General features: G+C 38.2%; 1 protein-coding gene across 2 annotated transcripts in view; it reads right to left on the bottom strand.

Moving 5' to 3' along the window:
• NALCN (sodium leak channel, non-selective) overlaps nt 1-12,198 on the bottom strand; it is a 304,715-nt gene that overhangs the window by 194,301 nt on the left and 98,216 nt on the right. The window contains exon 9 of one of the 2 annotated variants that reach the window (XM_063102662.1): nt 9,557-9,643. The exons of the other annotated variant lie outside the window; for it this stretch is intronic. Coding sequence (XP_062958732.1) covers nt 9,557-9,643 — 87 coding nt within the window. The remainder of the gene's footprint in view (nt 1-9,556; nt 9,644-12,198) is intronic. 2 annotated transcript variants of the gene reach the window in all.

Genomic DNA, 12,198 nt, shown 5'->3' with positions numbered 1-12,198 from the left:
CCGGCCAGCAGCAGCAGTCCTCCCTTAAGAGATGGCCAGAGGAAGGTCCACAAGTTTCCCGGCTGCCTGAGGTCCAGTGGCCACCTTTTCCACCTCAGCTACTCCGCGCCAGCCGCCGCAGCCGCCGCCATCTTGAAAAACCCATATTTTTTAAATGCAAGGAAATAGCTTAATATTATACTGTGTAATGGCACCAATTTACAAATTGTTCATTTGTAAGTACATGGAAATTATGTGGTGTTTTCTTAAAAAAAATCTGTCTTATACATGGTGATTTGAGCTTCGGGTCAGACTGTAATAGCCTATTTAGCCCTTAATATACTTCTCAAGTCCTGTAAGGCTTCCAAGTTTATTAGGGAAAACTATCCTTGAGTTATAACTACTGAGGTCAAGTCTCATTACTTAATATGATCAAAGGGTTATGTCCCTTCTCTACCTACTCGTGAAGCTGATGAGGTTGAGTAGTGGATCCAGCAGACAGTGATGGGGCAGCGAGGTCATCAGAAGTGATAAAGGAGGTGGGTTTCAAATCACTTTGGGTTTTGCTGTAGGAGAACTGAGTACTTAGCTTAAGTGCCCCTGCTGCTTCTGTTTTGATTCCCATGACCTACTGCTTTTGGCCAATGTCTCCCATTTTTGGTGGCCCACGACAAAACTGTATTTTCTCCCAGTTCACCTTCACCTTTGGATGTTTTCTGATGAGTCTCTTTAGGGGCCTTGACTGGAAAGTCACCAAACTCAGTTATAATCAGTAGATATTTGGGTAATATGCAAGAAACAGAAAAAAGATAGTTTTCAAGATGAGAAAATAGAGGCAAATAATGAGAAATCATGTGGCCCAGAGAGCGAGAAAAAGGCACAGAAAGTATAGTCACCTGGGAGGCCGGGTTACACTTGCAACTAGAACATACATACTCGATTCTCACAAACCCAGGAAAGAGGTATTGTTATCCCCATTTTACATCCACGTGCCCAACGTCACACCACTAATAAGTAGCTTAGCCAAAATATGTCTGTCTCCAGAGCCTCGTCTCTAGGAGGCTGCAATAGCATGATTTATTCCCTCTCAGAAAAGGTGCTGTACTGGGTATTTCTTCACAGAGTGAAAATAGGACGTCTGTAGCCGGGGAAGGAAGGAGGTCATGTTAGGAGGCATGTGCTGGAGGCAGGTGTAGCACAAAAAGGAACAGAAGCTGGGGATGGAACTTGGCTTCTCCATGCTCCCTGGCTTTTCCCTTTCACTACCAACCATCTCAACCCCACAGTATGAACCAAAGGCAGGAAAGGGGGCCCCTTGGCAGGAGCATACCAGCAGCGCACAGGGAAGTGGAGAAAGAAGCAGAAACACATCAGGCAACACAAAGGGTGGGAGGGAGTGTTCAGGGGCTGCCGGACATTTGCTTATGTGTGCTTAACGGAGGAAATAAATTACTACGAGTGCATATATTTACCATGGCTAAGTATCTTATTAGACCTAGCCCTATTAAACACGGTATGCATTTCACTTATACCTGGATAAACATGAGAAATATCCTAGAAAAATGAGCATAACTAGCACTAAGTTGATTAACTAAAAACTTCACCACATGTCATTAGAGAGCTCATCACACATACCCTACCAGGCCATCACCACCATTCTGCCTGTCCCCTGCACTGAACTTTTGGTTTTGCAATTCAATTTATGAGCATGCATAGTTTCATTTATTATAAACCCAGAAAAGACCACTCCCAGGGCATAACTGAATCCTTTCCTTGCATGCCTGCATATGACTCCCATTATAATTATAGTTATAGCTATGATTATAGTTATAATTTGTGTCTCAGAACACAAAATGAATTTGTAGTTTAAACTGCAGACCAAAGGTGCCTATTTTTTCTGTACAAATGACTCTCTAGAGCCTATTACTCTGTAGAAGAGTTAGAAGATCTCTATACACGTTAATTCATGTGAATATATCCATAACCAAAATACACAGGAGCAGAAATACCATAATAGTTGAAACATTGATATAATGCAATATATGTGTGTGTGCATGTAAGAATGTGGGGTAACAATAAAAAAAAGTTGCTATTGTTTGGTCCTTATCACTGCTCATTGGAATACATAAAATCCTAATAGATTTATTCCTGCAATAGAGAAAAAGAGAGAGGGAAATAATAAACGTAAACATAAAACAGCCAACATCACAGAAGCATCAATTTCATCATGCATTTAATTTAACAGCTGTGGGGAAGATTAAGCCACATCAATTAATCTTACTTTATTAAATTACCTAATTACTTTAAGTTGGTGGGAAAGACAGATGTTCAAACTAATAAACTAGACAAGGACACAGAAAGCAGGAAAGAAAGTGAAAAATACGAGACATAATACCAATAAAGAAAGTTAGAGACTCTAAAGCAATTTAGAATGAAAAATAACCAAGATGATTTTCTAATGTCCTTCATTTTTAAGGGGATTTGAACCAGTCTCCAATTATGCTGAGTTATGATTTCTAAATCTTAAACATCAAAAACATACAATATATGGACAGACTTTTGGAATAATTAAAATTTATGCACTTGCTATTACACCACATTTGTGATCTAAAGTTACATTAGTATAGCTTATTCCATGGGTCATCCAAACAAATACCTCTGAGACTCAGCAGGTGACACAAATGAGAAAAGCAGGCTCAGAGCTATGTAGTAAACATGTGGGGACAGCCTTCATGTCTACAAAGAAGCATGTTCATTTCTCATTGTTTTCTATAAACCCAGGGTGCTCTTAAAATACCCTTTATTCATTCATTTATGCATTCATGTTTTTATACATTTTTGTATTTATAAATTTATTTATTTTCCCACCATAGAGTCATGGATAAAGATAAATATTTTTCTACTCTGAGAAAAATAAATGTATGAATCATTGATAAACAAGAAACTTAGTTCCAGTGCTGTGGAGACAATATGGAGAACTGGAAACTGAGGCACACAGAGACTCTGCATCTAGATCAATGTGACAGCCACCACTCAGCTCTAGCTGACTATAGCCAGGTGGAAATGAGAGCCCTGTGTTGCCAGATCATTCTGTTTTATAAGAGAAGTAGGATATATGGATTTTCATGTAAACTATTCTGTTTATTAAATTTTGGGTTTCAAATTTAAATATGAAGTTCCACTCTAAGGACAAAGCCAATAATTCCTAATAGTCAGTTAGGGACTCTGAGTCAGCAGTTTGCCAGTATACTGTTGATACTTAATTTTTCTAATTTATTTCAACAATTAAAAAACTCAATTTAATTACAGCTGTTCAAATGTTCATTCCAATATACTCTACTTTTTTGTTAAGATAGAATTGGTTTGGGTTCCTTTCAATGATGCTATTCCTAACACTATATTTCTAAACCTATACATGTTTATTTTACAGGCTGAAGAAGATTTTAAAAAATTCTGAAAGAGATGAGACATAACAGAAGTCAGAGTTATGTCTTGTCAAAGCTCTGCCTCCATGTTTCAGAAGAGACATGCTGGCAAAACTATACAAAGTTATCCAAAGCCATGCAACCTCTGAGAGGTGCTTTCTAGAAACAAACTCCAAATGTAATGCTTGTTTTCACCGCCAATGACATGCACATGGAAATAAATGCTTTTTATAGAAATGGGTGTTATTGCCACAATCCAATTGATTTTTTAGTTCCTGGAGACAAGACCCAGAGACACTCAGAGCAGCTCCTAAGTGAGAAGTCAAATAAATACTTTCATAAGCCAAGAAGGTGCCACATTGTTCTCTCACTTGATTGTGCCCTCATTTAATAAACACAGATTGAGCATCTACCACGTCTAAGGCATAGTTGTACCAGTGACCATGACAGGTGTGGTCCCTACTGTAGTAGAGTTTCCTCTGGTTGGAGAAACAGACACTAAATAACTAATTATACTATTAATTTATTTTACTAACATTAGGATAAACACAAAAGAAAAGTATGGGATGATATGGAAACATGTAAGAGGGGTACCTGGCCTGTTCTTTGAGGACAAGGAAGTCTCCCTTCTGGAACTGACATTTGAGTTAAGTTCTGAAGGATGAGTGGGAGACAAGTGTTGTAGGAAAAGAAAACACTCTGTGAAGATGTCAGTGCCTCCAGGAAGCAGAAATGCTTTTTCATAAAAGAGATTGATATGGATTGTGTCTCCCAAGTTTTATGTATTGGTAGCTTGATCCCGAGTGTGATTGTTGAGAAGGTGGGAAATCCTATTATGGTAATTGCAAGGGGGGCCTTGAAGAGATGATTAGATTCTGATGACCATGCCCTAATGAATGGATCAATAATGGTGGTCATGGGTGTGGTTCTGAGGGCTTTAAAAGGAGAGCACATGAGAGTCCCTTTCTCTCTCTGCTCTACCATATTTGCCATGTGATGCCTTGAGAGTTGCTGTAGTCGCCCCCAAGACAATGTTCATATCCTGCATTGCTGTAGAGTCATTTCACCATATGTGTTCCCTGGACTTTGGACTTCTCAGCCTCCAAAACTGTAAGCAATATATTTCTTTTTCTCACAAGTTACCCAGTTCCAGGTATTTTGTTATAAGCAATAGAAATGGACAGAGATATAATACAGAGATAAAATGTGTAAACACAGGAGCAAATACAGGAGTCTGAGAAGAATTGACTCTTAACATTAGCCTTTAGGTTATTTCTTGGAAAGGGAATGGGGAGGATGCTTCAGAAGAAGAGTTAAAGCAAACTCTTCCTTTTCATTTTATTTCTATAGTTATAAACTTTTTATGACAACATATTCATATTTTGCTTGTTTTAAAAATAAAAAGGAGTGGTATGGTATATGCTACTGTTTGTCCTTGGGGTAAGATATTATTATAGTCCAAGACAGCACGAGGGTGGTTCAGATGATGAGAATTTTCCTGTTACCTAGTTAGTAAAACCCAGCAAGTATGTCAAGTATGTCATCCTAAATATATTTTTTACTAAATTCTTTTCTTTCAATTAGTTAGTTATTATTAATTAATTTATTTATTTTTGTTATTTTAAAATTATGAATATTCATGAGATACAAAGCTAATTGTCACCCCCGTGCCCATGATGTGAGGGCCAGATTCGTACTGGCAGCATAGCCATTACCAGAAAATGCGTTTGTACCCCGTGTCTCCCACACAATTATCCCCAAACTTCTTTTTCCTCCCCCTTTGCCCCCTACTTCACTTCATAGCCCAAGGAATGTTCTCTCCCTCTGCAAGTCCAATGCACCACTGTGGTCTTTATATCCTTCCTTCTTTCTCTCTTAGCTCCCACATGTGAGTGAGCACATGCGGTATTTATTCCTCTGTGCTTTGCTTATTTCATTCAACATAAGTTTCTCCAGGTTCATCCATGTTATTGCAAATGGGAGTATTTCATTCTTTTTTATGGCAGAGTAGTATTCCATGCTGTATATATACCACAGTTTCCTTATCCAACCATCCGTCGATGGACATTTTGGTTGGTTCCATGTCTTGACTATTGTAAACAGAGCTGTGATGAACATGGGAGTGCAGTTATCCCTTCAACATGATGATTTCCATTCCTCTGGGTATATACCTAGAAGAGGGATTGCTGGATTGTTTGGAAGACCTGTAGTTGTTTGAGAAACTTCCATACTGACTACATTGAGATACCACCTCATCCCAGTTAGACGGGCTTATAATCAAAAAGATGGTGAATAACAAATGCTGGCAAGGGTGTGGAGAGAAGAGAATTCTCCTGTACTGTTGGTGGGACTGTAAATTAGTATTAATTATTTTTTTGTTCAGACATGGACATGTACTCAATTCACAGCTCCTATACACTGTAAATAGACAGCCTCTTTGCTATCCTGCTTTTCATCCACATTCTTTAATGAATATCTTTCTGGACAGCTTGATTTAGGACCAAATGTGAAGTTGAGATGAATGGAACTTCATCCAGGAATTGTCTGATTTCCTTCTTCCCCGGTTTCTAATCATGTGAGTCACCGTGTGTACAACTCATGAACCATGCTGCTCTATTCATAACATGGGTCTAATATCCAAGTCCCTCAGATACCACATCTACACACTTCAAGCTTAACGTCTATCTCTCCTCCACACCAACCTTTATTTTACCATATCCTTGCTCAGGTCTGTCATCACACTCACCTTGTCATTTATCCTTTGTGATTCTCAAATCTTTGTAATGAGGAAGCTGACTTGCCTCCTAATTCTTGCAACCTGAAGACATCTACTCACAATCACTTAATAGATTTTACAGCAATGTATTCTGGGTCCCATACAACTCCAGAGCAGCTCTGATAGTTTATTTCTACCACAAACTTATGATTCCTTACATATTTATTTTTAGTTGGATAAAGCATGAGCCTAGAAATCAGAAGACCCATCTACTAGTCCTGGCTTCTCCATTTGGTTGAAGTGTAACTTCAAGAGACTTTCCTGGGTCCTCTGATTATCCTCTTTCTCGCCTATAAATGGCTGATAATGCATACCAGTCATTCTACATCACAGAGTTGTAGTGAACCTCATCCTTCGTCACTCCCTTCCTCATTCCCTTGGTTTTGGTTTAAATATCACCACTGCATGAGGACCTTCCCTGACCTCTCAGACAAAGAGAAAGGACCCCAAATTAAATATTCCCATTGTGTCTTGTATTACTTTTTAAAAAATCCTCATTGCTCTTTAATTGCTAGTCCAATGCTGCTTTTCCCCTCGCACCCTCAAGTACCCTGTAAGTTCCCCAAGGGTAGGGACTGTGCTTGCCTTGTTCGGAACTATCTCAGTGTCTGGTACATAGCTGGTATTCAGTAATATCAGATGATGGGTTAATGAGTAATGGAAGTGAAAGTGCTTTTTGGCAAGAAGTTATTACTATAATTGTTCTTATTATTGTTATTACCACAGGTTGAGCATCTGAAATCTGAAAATCCAAAATCTGAAATGCTCCAAAATCTGAAACTTTTTGAGAACAGACATGATGCTTTTGGATTTTTGGATTTGGGATGCTCAACCAGTAACTATTATGCAAATATTCCAAACTCTGAAAACTCCTGAAATCTGAAATACTTCTGGTCCCAAGCATTTTGGATAATAAATACTCAGTCTGTAGTAGTAGTAATAATAGTAGGAAAGGTAGTTGTACTAGTGGTATATTAGCAGCACTGTCACCATCAAATATAGGATAGAAAGAAAACCATAATATAATATTTAATATTACCAGTATTCACTGTAAACCCTTTTTCTTTTTCCTCTCCAGCCTTTTAACTGATGGAAACAAATAACTAACAATTAACAAAATGAAAAGGTAACCTGTGGAACAGAAGAAAATACTTGCAAACATGTTTGCACAGCAAATAATACCCAAAATATACAAGGGACTCATACAACTCAATAGCCAAAAAAAAAAAAAAAAAAAAAAAAAAAAAAAAAAATCCAAATAACCTGATTTAAAAATGGGCAAAGGACCTGAATAAAACATTTCTACAAAGAAGACATATGAACAGCAAACAAGTAGATGAAAAGGTGCTTATCATCACAAATTATCAGGGAAATACAAATTAAAACCACAAATGCGGTATCACCTCATACCTGTCAGAATGGGTGTTACCAAAAAGACAAAAGGTAAGTGTTCACAAAGATGTGGAGAAAAGGAAACTCTTGTATACTGTCAGTGGAAACATAAATTGGTACATCCAGTATGGAAAACAGTATGGGGGTTCCTCAAAAATTAAAAATAGAACTACCATATGATTCAGCAATCTCATATCTGGCTATATATCCAAAGAAAATGAAATTGGTATCTCAATGACATATCTGCACTCCCATGTACAGTGCAGCATTATTCACAATAGCCAAGATAAGAAAAAAATCTGTCTGATGAATAAATAAAGAAAATGTAGTATATACATACAATGGAATATTATCCAGACATAAAAAAAAGGAAATCCTGCCATTTGCAAAGATATGGATGAACCTGTAGGACATTAAGCTAAATGAAATAAGCTAACACAGAAGTAAAAATTCTTATGATCTCACTTATATGAATATGTAGAATCTGAAAAGTCAAACTCACAGAAGTAGAGAGTAAAATGGTGGTTGCCAGGGGCTGTGGGGAGGGGGTAGAAATGCAGAGATGCTGGTGAAAGGGTACAAATTTTCAGTTATGAGATTATTATGTTCCAGGAATGTAATGTACAACATGGTGACTACAGTTAATAATACTTTATTGTATACCTGAAATTTGCTAAGAGAGTAGATCTTAAGTGTTGTCACCACACACAAACACGCACACGCACACACCTACTCATGTAACTCTCTAAGGTGATGGATGTGTTAAGTGGCTTGGTCGTGTTGATCATGTCTCAATGGGTGTGTACATTAAATCATCACATTGTACACCTTAGATATGTGCAATTTTTATTTGTCAATTATACCCCAATAAAACTGGAAACAAAAGGACACAAATAACTATTTGATGAACTGGCCATATAAATGTAGCCCACAGTAGTAGCTCCAAGGACAATTTTGTTTCTCATGTGCCAAGCCCTGAGACACACAATAAGCTTGCACCTGGAGAAAGATCTGGAAGAAAGAAAGGAGATATGTTCTCGTCCCCAGGTAAATGCAAACCCTGTGCCAGATCATGGGGGTGGGGTATATAAAGAACTGTAAAAACCACCTCTTGTAAGAAGAGGATTTGTCACTGAAGACAAACGAGGACAAAGAAAATAAAATTCTCCAAGAGGAAGAATCAGTTCTCTGATCCCGTGAGTGGGCTGTTTGATTTTTTCACCCTTAAAGAGGAGGAGACATGGAAAGAGTGAAAAATGCCATGGAACGTTAGGGAGGCTGCTCTTTGTAAGGTGACGTTGTTTTGAATGAGTTATTGATATTTGAGGATGGAGCGGGGGAAACTAAGACAAGATGCCAGGGTGTCCACTGAAGAAGAGATGAACGACTTCACTGGGTTTTATCAGGCGCTCAGAACAGATGAGTCCAGAAAGTTCCCAGGCAGGGATCTGAGGCCCATCTTCTAGTCACTATGACTTCTAATCACCAGGACTCTCGGGCCCCACTTGCAACCCCATCGCCTGTGTTTGCTGCAGGTGCACTCTGCTAGGAAGCACCTTTACATCACGGTGCCGTGAGAGCTTGCTAATGCAGAACAGCAGACTACATATTAAAATATTTTCTTCCCAGGTAGTCGGTGAAGTATTAAATTGAGAGAACTGTGACCATGCCTGCCCGCCCCCAAATAATTCAGGCCTTTATAGAATATTTTCATAAGACCTAATATGACAACACAATTCTTCATTGATTTGATACTCTGAAATGCTCTTACCTGTGTGCATTCTTTCATGAGAAATTACCAAGTCTCTACTGTCTGAAAAAAAATGCAAGGTCCTGGAAATACAGAATGGAGTAAAATATGTCCCTGACTTCAGGACCATAAATGTGGGCAAATTTAGAGCTTGAAGAGCTGTGGATTTCCTTGTATAAAATGAAAGGCAAAGACCTTTACGGGGTGATTTTTAACAATGGCATTGTACTGCACCTGGAGGCAGGCTGGGGCGCGTCCCTGGGGCTTGTTGACATCCACAGCTACCAGCTGCCAACCACCAGCAGCATCTTCATGAAACATCTTCAAGACAAAGAGGAAGATGAGTCAGAGACATTTAATATGGAACATTGAGAACTCTAACTTCATGTCTTCAGCTTTCTATATTTTTATGATATCAAAAATTTGTCTTCTTATGGATTTATATTTGGAACATGAGTCACTTCAATTATGTTCATTTTAACACTCAAAACTTCCGTGAATAATAGTAATAACGAGAACAATGATCAGAACTTGCATTTATTGAGTACTTGCTGCGTGTCGGGCACGTTCTACCTTACATGCACTTTGCATATAATTGCTCAAGGATTCTTCTCTACAAGAGAAATACTTTAGTATTTTATCCCAATTATATTACCTATTAGATCTGGAAGAAAATGAAAATTAGAATTCTAAAGCATTGTGTCTGGTGTGTTTTTACAACAGGTGGTAAATTTTTTCTTTTTTTAGTGCACAATCCTCACTGAGCTAACAAAAAAAATTCTCAAGATAAATAATATAAGAAGAGTGTATGTGGCATAGAGAAAGAGGCTGATATTGCTTTAATGATAGGAAACTAACATATTGCATAATAGACTCTGTGTAATTATTTTAACTAGCCCACAATTAGTCTGCTTAATAGAAATTTTTTGTACATATTTATGAAGGGAAAAAGAAGTTTCTTTCAGCTTTGACGATGTAAGTGATGAGATTCAAGATACCATAGGCCTAATAAAATCTGAAAATTCATTGAATTTGATGCCTAGGTTATTATCTTACTGCATATTCTACTACCTCAAAAATTACTTGTCTGTCTTACCCAACTGAAAGACATTTCCCTCTTATAAGTATTTCCCACTAATTTATTTTCTTTCCAGTTCCTGCAGAGAGAGAGAGAGAGAGAGAGAGAGAGAGAGTCTGTGTGTGTGTGTGTGTGTGTGTGTGTGTGTGTGTAAGGGTGGTAACAGGATAGGGTGGAAGAACGGTTTTTACTTTTCTAAGTAAAGACACTAGTTGCAAGCACTCCTATTTTATTCCTGCCCAAGGCTCCTGTTTTGTACACATACGTATGTCCTCTGTTATCCTTATCCATGTCCTCATGTTAATCTGACCCTGTGTTCAAAAGAGTAATTGATGAAAACATGAATGAGATGATGCAAAGATCCCACTACCTAGGATTTGTCACTGTCATTTCAAATTCCTGGTAGTAGAGGTAGCAGGTCATTTGCAAAAAGTGGACTTGGCCTCTATAAAATGAGGTGGTGAGAGACAAGTGCTAAAATTCACAGGCCATGCAGGTATTTCTTAGATGAAAAAATTGAGTTGAACATCTACGCAAAGATTCTTTGACCAGAGATGCCAGCGGCAAATTATTTATCTTGTCTGTCCATTTATAGGATTCTGATTCCCTTTAGAATGAATTTTGAAAGCTATTCTTAGTGGTAGGATCAAGCATATTCTTCATAAAGAGGCTCATTCTGAGAATACAGACATTGGTGGAAATGCAAACCTATTACAGTGCCTTTTAAAGTCCCTATCAAAATTCTGGGAGTCTCCTTTTAAGGACAAAAGACAAAACCAATCCCATCAGTCACTAGCTAAAAACCCTGTGTTGATACATCCTGTAGTCACTTATCATGGCACAAAGGATCCCTGGGGCATATATTTGCTTTGATCAGTAGCAGACTAATTTTCTGTGCTAAATTATTTTTTCCAGTAGACGAAAATCAAATGAATCTATTTAATTGCCAGTAAAAATGTTCTCTCAAGGTCACTCCTTTGTTTGAAATAAGTAAAGGAGACACGAATATGTTCAATTTCTCTTCACTCCCTTGAATTATAAAACAGTATTTAGATTGGTTAATGTAATAGTAGATCACTGATGCAGAAGTGAGGCTAGCTAGCAGAAGACACAAATCTTCAGAGGGTGGGTGGCAGGGGCTGCCAGTTGTCCCAGTTTATCTGTTCTCCCTGTCTTTCAACATGACAGAATTTTTATAGGGCCATTAGGCCACCAAAAAAAGGACTAGTTCTTGTTCTTTTTTTGAAGCTCATCTGGACCATGTAACTACATACTGGCCTATAGGATGGAAGAGGAAAGCTTTTCCTTCTTCCTTTATTTCTCCTTCCTGATCTCTGGAATATGGATGTGAGGGTCAGAGCTACAGCAGCCACCTTAGTCCACAAGGCAGCTTTGGGAAAGGAGGCTGTGCTCCAGAAAGGTGGAAGAAGTCTGGAGCTGTGGTAACACAGACCATCATATCAATCCTGAACGACCTTCTCCAATTTCACAAGACAGAGAACAGAATTCTGGCCAACCTAAGCCACTTATTTTGAGCTTTTTGCCCCTTGCAGCTGGACCTAACTCAACTAACACAGATGATTTCAGTTAGAATGTCCAATGATTTCTCACATGTTAAGAATGTACCTTTCCCGCCCTCATTGTATAATTAAACATGTTTACTGTTAAAAACTTAGGAAAGATGAATGAACTAGAAAATTAAATCTTCAACCCAACCCCCAGAGCAACCACTCCTAACGTTTTAGAGTTAACCCTCTAGATATATTGCACACACACACACACACACACACACACACAC

This window comes from Cynocephalus volans, chromosome 7 (assembly GCF_027409185.1).
Source record: "Cynocephalus volans isolate mCynVol1 chromosome 7, mCynVol1.pri, whole genome shotgun sequence".
In the NCBI taxonomy this organism is placed as follows: Eukaryota; Metazoa; Chordata; class Mammalia; order Dermoptera; family Cynocephalidae; genus Cynocephalus; species Cynocephalus volans.
This window is presented reverse-complemented; position numbering and strand designations above follow the sequence as displayed.